Source organism: Mugil cephalus, chromosome 23 (assembly GCF_022458985.1).
Source record: "Mugil cephalus isolate CIBA_MC_2020 chromosome 23, CIBA_Mcephalus_1.1, whole genome shotgun sequence".
NCBI lineage: Eukaryota > Metazoa > Chordata > Actinopteri > Mugiliformes > Mugilidae > Mugil > Mugil cephalus.
Genome location: NC_061792.1, coordinates 13,889,653 through 13,902,304, shown reverse-complemented (window position 1 = coordinate 13,902,304; position 12,652 = coordinate 13,889,653). Strand labels below are relative to the sequence as shown.

At 40.5% G+C, this 12,652-nt stretch overlaps 1 protein-coding gene across 1 annotated transcript in view; it reads right to left on the bottom strand.

Annotated features, from left to right (window-relative positions):
* Nucleotides 1-12,652, bottom strand: part of LOC125000968 (protein piccolo-like) — a 127,019-nt gene that overhangs the window by 74,772 nt on the left and 39,595 nt on the right. The window contains exon 27 of the mRNA XM_047576769.1: nucleotides 7,872-7,916. Within this exon, the coding sequence (XP_047432725.1) occupies nucleotides 7,872-7,916 (45 nt within the window). The remainder of the gene's footprint in view (nucleotides 1-7,871; nucleotides 7,917-12,652) is intronic.

Sequence of the window (12,652 nt, the reverse complement as noted above, 5' to 3'; positions counted from 1 at the left end):
ATCTGCTGTGAATTTGTACCTGTTCTGCGTTTGTAAATGAAGACACCAGCAATAACAACACCAACGGCCGCCAGAACCAGAACCACACTAAGACCCAGACCCAGACCTGGATCCAGACCCAGTGACAGGAATAACCGATAGAGACCGTTACTGTTATTCTCTAGAAAAACAAAGAAAAATAAAACCTGTTAGTTGTTTCTAATCAGGCTGTATTGAAATGTTGATGTGAAACTCACCGGGGATGGAGGTGGAGGAAGTGGGATGAGGGGAAGAGGTGGAGGAGGTGAAAGGGTTGGTGAATTCTCTGCTGCGTTTAGAGCTGACTGGGTTTTCTAACTCACAGGTAAACGAAGGCTCCGTATCGTCCTAGAAAACCAGTGAAGAACAACATCAGCTTGAAGCTCATGAACTAAATGGTTGTTGAACGTATGAAGTAGTTGATCTGTCTGTTACTGGTCACATTCACCTTTGTTATTATGAGCTGCTTGGTTTGACTCTTCGTCACGTTACCTGACCACCAGGTGTAGGTGACTGGTTCAGAGTCTGTAGTGATGCCTTCACAGGTCAGAACACAGTGGGTCTTTTCAGCATCACAGTTTTCTGACACAGTTGGTTTAGAGACGCCAGCTGATGGAAACAAACATTGTTAAAGTTGAGATTCATAAATTATCAGATATTCCAGAGTAGTTTAAGTTAAAACTCCTCCACTTACAGATAACCTTGATTTCATGTGGTTTCAGGACTCTGTTGTTGATCACTGCTGTGTAGGAGCCGCTGTCCTTTAGTGTCAGTTCTGGGATGATCAACTCTCCAGTTGTGGTGTTCAGTTCACAGTGACCTAAAATTATAAAAGTTACATCAACACGTATCAACCACAGAAAAGAAACGACTGGAGTTCAGTGCTGTGTGTTTTCAGGGTTTTTTAACTAAAGGTGTTAAATACCTCTGAAGCTGGAGAAGAAGTCAATCGTGCCTCCTTCATTCCACACCACAGCCAGGTTTGAATTATGTTTCCATGTGATCCTGCTGACGGGTGAAGCCTCAGAGCCTGGACTCAGGACGACTTCATCTCCTACTTTCTTGTAGACGACTACAAAACAAACATCTACATCAGAACATGTCACTCCTCTCATTCACATGTGAAGAATCAAACAGACACTTAACAACTCGTTTTACATCTACAGGGATATTTTAAATGTTAGTATTCGTACGTTTTTACTCATTAAATATGTATTTTAGTGACTCACTATACGAAACAAACTAATAAAACTGCACGGTGTCTTTGGGATTGTGTAAACACAACAAGTCAAAGTGTGTAGATGTTTTGTCACTGTGGTAGAGAACCACTGAAACGTCGCTCATGTCATGGTCCAGTCCTTCATAGACAATACTTAGTGGTGTTATTGTCTAGCTAACACAATAGACCAGAAAAATCAATATAAATAGTATTGTACATTAAGAGTAGCTTCCAAGTAGCCTCACACTGCTCCATAACTATTCTCATTCACACACTTAAAGTAAGTAACTGTAACATAAATATCTGCGCACAACGAAATGATGCTGCCATGTTTAGGAGAGAATCAACAGTTCAGATCAAGAAGGTCCATTCACCAGGAAATTATGCTAACTGTGCTAACTGTAGGTTAACTGTAGGCTAACTATGCTAACTGTAGCCTACCTGTGCAAACTCTAGGATAGTGATGCTAACTGTAGGCTAACTGTGGGTTAACTGTGCTAACTGTAGGCTAACTGTGCTAATTGTGGGTTAACTGTGCTAACTGTAGACTAACTGTGAGTTAACTGTGCTAACTGTAGGCTAACTGTGCTAGCTGTAGGCTAAGTGTAGGCTAACTGTATGCTAACTGTGCAAACTCTAGGATAGTGATGCTAACTGTAGGCTAACTGTGGGTTAACTATGCTAACTGTAGGCTACCTGTGCAAACTCTAGGATAGTGATGCTAACTGTAGGCTAACTGTGGGTTAACTGTGCTAACTGTAGGCTAACTGTGCTAACTGAGGCTAACTGTGCTAACTGTAGACTAACTGTGAGTTAACTGTGCTAACTGTAGGCTAACTGTGCTAGCTGTAGGCTAAGTGTAGGCTAACTGTATGCTAACCGTATGCTAACTGTGCAAACTCTAGGATAGTGATGCTAACTGTAGGCTAACTGTGGGTTAACTATGCTAACTGTAGGCTACCTGTGCAAACTCTAGGATAGTGATGCTAACTGTAGGCTAACTGTGGGTTAACTGTGCTAACTGTAGGCTAACTGTGCTAGCTGTAGGCTAAGTGTAGGCTAACTGTATGCTAACTGTAGGCTAACTGTGCAAACTCTAGGATAGTGATGCTAACTGTAGGCTAACTGTGGGTTAACTATGCTAACTGTAGGCTACCTGTGCAAACTCTAGGATAGTGATGCTAACTGTAGGCTAACTGTGGTTAACTGTGCTAACTGTAAGCTAACATTAACATTAACACCAGCACTGAATTCTGGAACAACATTTGCAATAACATCCTCAATATGTCCAGGAACACCAACATAATGCTACTAACAACAACACAACATAAGAACATCCACACAACACACATCACACAGCACAAAATGTACTTAATGTGATTAGCGAGCACAGACATAATGGAGCCACTGTAAATGTAATACAACAGATGATTATCTCACGCATTCCAGACCTGACATCATCTGAAAAAACTGCAATTTGACGAAATGAGAAATTCAGTTGTGTGAACAGTGACCAGGTTTGGAGGTTTGTTTGTGTTGTTTTTCAGAATGAAATCTCTGTTTCATGAAATGAGTCAAAAACCTCCATTAATTAACATAAAATACACAGTTTGATATGTGGCTGAGCCTGAATATATGTCAGAAATAAGAAGCTCTCCAGAACATACCTGTGTTCGCTTGATCTGTAAAAAAGGTCTGGAACAGTAGAATCACCATCACCTCAGGGGAGATGGTAAATACCGGCTCCATCCTTCAATAAATAAATAAACAATCGATTATAGTGAGTCAGGAATAAACCGGACGAGGACGAGGATGGAGGACGGAGGATGGAGGATGGAGGAGAGGGCTGGGTCGAAGATGAAAGTGAAACTAAACTGAGGAATGAATCTGCTGCAGCTTCAAGAAAAAAACAAAAAGACAAACAGAAGCAATACTCACCATCATCACAGAACCAGCCTTGTTGAGCCATTAAATTACATCCCACTGTCCCATTAAAGGAAGAGTTTGATCCCTGTGAGGCCTAAAACACCAGACGATGTTTTAAAAAGAACAAAATGCATTAGCTCAGATCTACAATAAAACGTATCATCATAGACTTAAAAAACGAAATATCAGACTCTTTATATCTTTATTTCTTCACACTGTTTTATTTTAAAACACACACCAGAGGACAAGCAGTTACAGAAAATGAATGAACCAGAGAAAAAACATGTAACAAGTCACTTCATGTCCAGTTACTGTGTCGTCCATCTTGACATAATCTCTGGTCTAGTGGGGCCCTCTGGTGGACAGATGAGGAACTCACGGCCCAGCAGCTTCTACAATATTTAAATAAAACTATAAACACATAAACACATCTTGACGAATGAAACGAAACGAATAAATTATTATCTGCAGATAATATGCCATAGTGGAGAGTCTGTTCCCGTAGTAGTGACTGAAAAACGCGATGGCTTCTGTCGTCATTGACAACCACCTCAAGTTGCCACGGGAACTTCAGACCAGAGATACAGCTGAGACCGATATATTAATCAGGGACTCCTCCAATGTCTCCGCTGTTAATACAACTGATCCCTGTGTCCCACACATTTATGTTACAACAACACACAACAAAGGTAACTTTGTGATTACAGCTACACACACAAATGTGCACATATGCGGGGGCAGTAGCCCCTCATGGCCCTTTGAAAAGTTCCCTGATGTTTCTTTGTTAGTCTATGGAAGTGACGGGTTGCAGGTGAGTTTTTTGGGTTTTAATGGAGCAACATTGTGGAGTGCTGCTTTTAATTTCTCACCAAAACTATCTACAATAAAATCACAAAACGAGGGTAAAAAGTCTGCAGGAATGTCACTTTAAAATATCAGTACATCAGCAGCCACATCAGCAGTGAGACGGCGCCTCCTCACAGTTCAAAAGACACAAAAATGAGCAGAAATAGCTGAATCTAAACCAGAGGAGGTGATAACGAGGTCAGTGTGTGACCTTTGACCTTTGGACTTACAGAGTCTGTCTCTGATGATGATGGGAAAGGTGTTTGGTGAATGTTTGACCACTGAGTGGGTAAAAGTGAAGTGGTGAAGGGAGCGGTGGGAGATCTGTCCTGCAGGGGGAGCTGTTGGAGGGAGGGACAGGGGTCCAGTCCAGTATAAAGACCATCCTTTAATATCACTGCAGGAATCAGTCTCTGTTTCCTTGTCCTGTTAAAAGAAACGAGACCCGTCACCACAAACACACACGTTCTCGAATGGACGAGCATCTGAACAGAGTTTATAGTTGGAAATTTGTCATAAAAATGTACAATTACTCACCAGGACGAGGAGGAGATTTGACGGCTACAGAATTACACACCACCACGATGTCTGGGTTTGGGAAGACTGTTCTTCGCCTTCTGAAAAATGTCACATTATTCATCTATGGAAATACCTGCAGATTAAGTCACTGGTTCCATCTTTTTAATAGTCATGAAAAAACGTCCTATTGATCCCAATAACTCACCAGGTTGATGACTGGGACCTGATGGAGAACCAGACTGTAGTGGATTAGCAGGTGGTTCTTTGCCTTCTGACTCCTTTGATGGATCAACTGATAAAATGACAAAGAAATAAGTTTAAACTTTTAATCTTCATAAAAACATCCTATTCAGTTGAATCTCTCCCCAGGATGAGGAGGAGTTCTGTCGTCTTCTGACTCCTTTGATGCATCAACTGATAAAAAGCAGATATTGTTACAGTCTAGGATGTTAAATGGGTTCAGCTTCAATCATCAGTTGAAAACTGGAGATAAATGTGATGGAGCTGCAACACGTTTGTTTAGCTGAGGAAGAAGTGTCCATGTAGCTCACAATCACCACATATGTGTTGTCAAGGTTACTCACCTGTTTCATTAACGGTTCCTGGACTGGATGGTGATTGTTGGACTTCACCGTTGTTACCAGGGGGCACTATTTTATTCTCTGTCAATTTATTAAAGAAGTGTGATGACTGCCACATGTTTTAGTTCCATTCAGTAGCTAAAACATTCACATTTTTATCTCCTAGTGAGAGTAAAAACATTTCTCTTCTTTATAGACAGACTCTTGTCTGGATGATTTCTAAACTGATAAAAGAGTCAAAAGAATCATCAGGACAACAATGAATCTGTCAAACTGAGCAGTTTAACACAATTAAATCACATTTTATCACCAGCTACACTGAGAGGAGAGACCTGTGATGTGTCTGCTGTCAGGAAATAAAAGACAAGAGCAGGAGAACAAGAATTGAATGAACAACTCCATGTCCTGGTGTCAGTGAAGCACCTGCAGCCTGTAACCATCAACAGGGAGTGTGGAGGTGGTTCAGACCTACAAGTATCTGGCTCTATATGTCAGGTAGGGGGATCTGAGGAGGAGTGTTAGAGATGTTCTAGCAGACTATCGTAGCCAGTGTCCTCCTCTACTCTGTGGTGAACTGGGGAGGCAGCACTAAGAAGAAGGAACCTGACGGCTGGACAAACTGATCCAGAAGGAGGACTCTGAGGTAGGGACTCATTAGAGGACCTCTGGTCCACCATGAAGCTTGTCCAGCACCGTCTACAGTCTAGACGACACCACAGTCAGACAGAGAAGCTCCTTCAGAGTCTGTCTGTGTCCATCTGTCAGGACATTAGACTCTACAACACCTCCCTGTCACGCAACACTGGACTGTCATCAGATACATAGTTTATTATTATTATTATTATTATTACATGTGATGAAGCTCCTGGACACTGAATTTCCTGAGGATGAATAAAGTATCTAATCACCAGACTGATGACTGGTACCTGAGGGAGGAGGAGGTGGTTGTGGAATAGTAGAAGCTGCTTGGTCAGCTGGTTTCTCTGGTGGTTTCTCTGCAAAAATGACAAAAAATGTCAACCCTTTTGTTCATGGTTGATAAAACAGTTTCTCCTTGGAGTCATTTTAATGATCAAGTTTAACTTTATAAAAAGTTTAACCGAAGTTGAGTTCTGTGGACACTACAAGTGTCTGGGTTTGGGGAGACTTGTCTTCTCTTGAAAAATGTCACATAATTCAACTCTGAAAATACCTGAAGATCAAGTTTCTGTCAGTGGTTTCATCTTTTAAATAGTCATGAATAATGTCCTATTGATCCCAATAACTCACCAGGTTGATGACTGGGACCTGATGGAGAATCAGACTGTGGTGGATTAGCAGGTGGTTCTTTGCCTTCTGACTCCTTTGATGGATCAACTGATAAGATGACAAAGAAATAAGTTTAAACTTTTAAATCTTCATAAAAACATCCTATTCAGTTGAATCTCTCCCCAGGATGAGGAGGAGTTCTGTCGTCTTCTGACTCCTTTGATGCATCAACTGATAAAAAGCAGATATTGTTACAGTCTAGGATGTTAAATGGGTTCAGCTTCAATCATCAGTTGAAAACTGGAGATAAATGTGATGGAGCTGCAACACGTTTGTTTTGCTGAGGAAGAAGTGTCCATGTAGCTCACAATCACCACATATGTGTTGTCAAGGTTACTCACCTGTTTCATTGATGCGGTCTAGAGTGGTTAATACTTGGACTTCACCATTGTTACCATGAAGCAATGGTTTATTCTCTGTCAAATGATTAAAGAAGTGTGATGACTGCCACATGTTTTAGTTCCATACAGTAGCTTCAACATTCACAGTTTTATCTCCTAGTGAGAGTAAAAACATTTCTCTTCTTTATAGACAGACTCTTGTCTGGAAGATTTCTAAACTGATAAAAGAGTCAAAAGAATCATCAGGACAACAATGAATCTGTCAAACTGAGCAGTTTAACACAATTAAATCACATTTTATCACCAGCTACACTGAGAGGAGAGACCTGTGATGTGTCTGCTGTCAGGAAATAAAAGACAAGAGCAGGAGAACAAGAATTGAATGAACAACTCCATGTCCTGGTGTCAGTGAAGCACCTGCAGCCTGTAACCATCAACAGGGAGTGTGGAGGTGGTTCAGACCTACAAGTATCTGGCTCTATATGTCAGGTAGGGGGATCTGAGGAGGAGTGTTAGAGATGTTCTAGCAGACTATCGTAGCCAGTGTCCTCTTCTACTCTGTGGTGAACTGGGGAGGCAGCACTAAGAAGAAGGAACCTGACGGCTGGACAAACTGATCCAGAAGGAGGACTCTGAGGTAGGGACACATTAGAGGACCTCTGGTCCACCATGAAGCTTGTCCAGCACCGTCTACAGTCTAGACGACACCACAGTCAGACAGAGAAGCTCCTTCAGAGTCTGTCTGTGTCCATCTGTCAGGACATTAGGCTCTACAACACCTCCCTGTCACGCAACACTGGACTGTCATTAGATACATAGTTAATCATCATTATTATTATTATTATTATTATTATTATTATTATTATTATTATTATTATTATTATTACATGTGATGAAGCTACTGGACACTGAATTTCCTCAGGATGAATAAAGTATCTAATCACCAGACTGATGACTGGTACCTGAGGGAGGAGGAGGTGGTGGATCAGTAGGAGCTGCTCCGTCCTCTAGTGATGTCTTTGCTAAAATGATAAAAAACTTGTCAAGTTCTTTGTTCATAGTTGATGAATCAGTTTCTCCTTGGAGTCACTTTAATGATCAAGTTTAACTCACCAGGTTTATCTCTGGCCTCGTCTTTGTCAGATTTTATTTCTCCTTCTGAAAAATGTCAGATTAATCTATGAAAATACCTGCAGATTAAGTCAAAGGCTGCATACGTTAAATAGTAATGAATAATACATACGCCGTGGTGGTTTAGCAGGTCGACCTGAAGTCTCTGATAAAATGACAAAGAAATAAGTTTAAACTTTTAAACCTTCATAAAAACATCCTATTCAGTTGAATCTCTCCCCAGGATGAGGAGGAGTTCTGTCGTCTTCTGACTCCTTTGATGCATCAACTGATAAAAACCAGATATCGTTACAGTCTAGGATGTTAAATGGGTTCAGCTTCAATCATCAGTTGAAAACTAGAGATAAATATGATGGAGCTGCAACACGTTTGTTTTGCTGAGGAAGAAGTGTCCATGTAGCTCACAATCGCCACATATGTGTTGTCAATGTTACTCACCTGTTTCATTGATGTGGTTTAGACTGAATGATGATTGGACTTCACCGTTGTTACCAGGAAGCAATGGTTTATTCTCTGTCAAATGATTAAAGAAGTGTGATGACTGCGACATGTTTTAGTTCCATTCAGTAGCTTCAACATTCACAGTTTTATCTCCTAGTGAGAGTAAAAACATTTCTCTTCTTCATAGACAGACTCTTGTCTGGATGATTTCTAAACTGATAAAAGAGTCAAAAGAATCATCAGGACAACAATGAATCTGTCAAACTGAGCAGTTTAACACAATTAAATCACATTTTATCACCAGCTACACTGAGAGGAGAGACCTGTGATGTGTTTGCTGTCAGGAAATAAAAGAACCATCATGATCAATACACATCTTCACAACACATTCACAAGGTAAATCTTCACATTCTTCTGACATGAAACCTACAAACTGCAGCTTTCTACTTTTCTCTGGGCTGTAGATTGATCTGAAAGGAGCTGGGATGAAAATCATTTTATATCCAGCTTTACTTTGACAATTGTCAAGTTCTTTGTTCATAGTTGATGAATCAGTTTCTCCTTAGAGTCGTTTTAATGATCTAGTTTAACTCACCAGGGTCTTTGTTAGTTCCTGTGGCCTCTTCATCATTCTGGTCTGGTTGATTTGTTCCTTGTTTGTCTGTAAAATGTCAAAGTGTCTTGTTATAACATCTTTACTGATGGTTCAGTCCATCATCTGCTTCTACAAACTCTTTAGATCAGTGATTACCAACCTGTGGAGCCAACAAATCATTTCCACAACAGTATGATTTAGAATATACAGAACAATGATTTAAATGTTAAAACTCAGTTACGTTTGAAAGGACGTAAAAAACGTTCACCATAAAACAAGAGTCATGACTAGGTCTGTCACAACAACAAATTTGCTGGAAGATATATTGTCATACAAATTACTGAGGATAAACGACATCATCAACATTATTTTCAGACTAATTATCACTCATGTGATGATAATATGGAATAATAATAATACACATTTTATCAGCAGCTACACTGAGAGGAGAGACCTGTGATGTGTTTGCTGTCAGGAAATAAAAGAACCATCATGATGAATACACATCTTCACAACACATTCACAAGGTAAATCTTCACATTCTTCTGACATGAAACCTACAAACTGCAGCTTTCTACTTTTCTCTGGGCTGTAGATTGATCTGAAAGGAGCTGGGATGAAAATCATTTTATATCCAGCTTTACTTTGACATGAATTATAGAAACACTGTTAGTCAGAATCAATCCAAGGACTCAACATGTCACTGGTTCCAGTGTGGGAACGTCTCCACAGATAATTAACATGTTACTCACCAACTACATTGTTCTTGAAACATGGAAGTAATGATAGTGGTGGTGGATATCTCCCTGTGAAATAAAAGAATTATCATGACCAGTTCATCTGTCACTAATTTCTAACATTTTATGGAACCAACTTAAACATAACAAACAATAAAAGCAGTAGCTGTGCAGACAGATCAATAAATACATTTAGAATGATAATACACAAAGTTAATCTGGTACAATCATTATAATCTGCTGTGAATTTGTACCTGTTTTGCATTTGTAAATGAAGAAACCGACACCAGCAATGGCCAGAACCAGAACCAGAACCAGACCCAGACCCAGACCCAGACCCAGACCTGGATCCAGACCCAGCGACAGGAATAACCGATAGAGACCATTACTGTTATTCTCTAGAAAAACAAAGAAAAATAAAACCTGTTAGTGGTTTCTAATCAGGCTGTATTCAAATGTTAGCGGAGACACTTCTGAGATAAATGTTGATGTGAAACTCACCAGGGATGGGGGTGGAGGACGGGGGAGGAGGGGAAGAGGTGGAGGAGATGAAAGGGTTGAGGACTTCTCTGCTGCGTTCAGAGCTGACTGGGTTTTCTAACTTACAGGTAAACGAAGGCTCCGTATCGTTCTAGAAAACCAGTGAAGAACAACATCAGCTTGAAGCTCATGAACTAAATGGTTGTTGAACGTATGAAGTAGTTGATCTGTCTGTTACTGGTCACATTCACCTTTGTTATTATGAGCTGATTGGTTTTATTCTTCACCACGTCACCTGACCACCAGGTGTAGGTGACTGGTTCAGAGTCTGTAGTGATGCCTTCACAGGTCAGAACACAGTGGGTCTTTTCAGCATCACAGTTTTCTGACACAGTTGGTTTAGAGACGCCAGCTGATGGAAACAAACATTATTAGAGTTCAGATGAATAAATGATTAAATATTCCAGAGTAGTTTAAGTTAAAACTCCTCCACTTACAGATAACTTTGATTTCAGTTGTGTTCAGGACTCTGTTGTTGATCACTGCTGTGTAGGAGCCGCTGTCATTTAGTGTCAGTTCTGGGATGATCAGCTCTCCAGTTGTGGTGTTCAGTTCACAGTGACCTAAAATTATAAGTTACATCAACACGTATCAACCAAAGAAACGACTGGAGTTCAGTGTTGGGTGTTTTCAGGGTTTTAACTAAAGGTGTTAAATACCTCTGAAGCTGGAGAAGAAGTCGATCGTGCCTCCTTCATTCCACACCACAGCCAGGTCTGAGTTATGTTTCCATGTGATCCTGCTGATGGGTGAAGCCTCAGAGCCTGGACTCAGGGCGACTTCATCTCCTACTTTCCTGTAGACGACTACAAAACAAACATCTACATCAGAACATGTCACTCCTCTCACTCACATGTGAAGAATCAAACAGACACTTAACAACTCGTTTTACATCTACAGGGATATTTTAAATGTTAGTATTCGTATGTTTTTACTCATTAAATATGTATTTTAGTGACTCACTATACGAAACAAACTAATAAAACTGCACAGTGTCTTTGGGATTGTGTAAACACAACAAGTCAAAGTGTGTAGATGTTGTGTCACTGTGGTAGAGAACCACTGAAACGTCGCTCATGTCATGGCCCAGTCCTTCATAGACAATACTTAGTAGTGTTATTGTCTAGCTAACACAATTCAGCTGCGTATAAGACTAGAAAAATCTATGTCAGAAATAAGAATCTCTCCAGAACATACCTGTGTTCGCTTGATCTGTAATCAAAGTCTGGAACAGGAGAATCACCATCACCTCAGGGGAGATGGTAAATACCGGCTCCATCCTTCAATAAATAAATAAACAATCGATTATAACGAGACAGGAATAAACCGAGAGGATGGAGGACGGAGGATGGAGGATGGAGGAGAGGGCTGGGTCGAAGCTGAAAGTGAAACTAAACTGAGGAATGAATCTGCTGCAGCTTCAAGAAAAAAACAAAAAGACAAACAGAAGCAATACTCACCATCATCACAGAACCAGCCTTGTTGAGCCATTAAATTACATCCCACTGTCCCATTAAAGGAAGAGTTTGATCCCTGCGAGGCCTAAAACACCAGGCGATGTTTTAAAAAGAACAAAATGCATCAGCTCAGATCTACAATAAAACGTATCATCATAGACTCAAAAAACGAAATATCAGACTCTTTATATCTTTATTTCTTCACACTGTTTTATTTTAAAACACACACCAGAGGACAAGCAGTTACACAAAATGAATGAACCAGAGAAAAAAATGTAACAAGTCACTTCATGTCCAGTTACTGTGTCGTCCATCTTGACATAATCTCTGGTCTAGTGGGGCCCTCTGGTGGACAGATGAGGAACTCACGGCCCAGCAGCTTCTACAATATTTAAATAAAACTTTAAACACATAAACACATCTTGACGAATGAAACGAAACGAATAAATTAATTATCTGCAGATAATATGCCATAGTGGAGGGTCTGTTCCCGTAGTAGTGACTGAAAATCGCGATGGCTTCTGTCGTCATTGACAACCACCTCAAGTTGCCACGGGAACTTCAGACCAGAGATACAGCTGAGACCGATATATTAATCAGGGACTCCTCCGATGTCTCTGCTGTTAATACAACTGATCCCTGTGTCCCACACATTTATGTTACAACAACACACAACAAAGGTGACTTTGTGATTACAGTTACACACACAAGTGTGCACATATTCGGGGGCAGCAGCCCCTCATGGCCCTTTCAAAAGTTCCCAGAGGTTTCTTTGTTAGTCTATGGAAGTGACGGGTAGCAGGTGAGGTTTTTGGGTTTTAATGGAGCGACATTGTGGAGTGCTGCTTTTAATTTCTCATCAAAACTATCTACAATAAAATCACAAAACGAGGGTAAAAAGTCTGCAGGAACGTCACTTTAAAATATCAGTACATCAGCAGCCACATCAGCAGTGAGACGGCGCCTCCTCACAGTTCAAAAGACACAAAAATG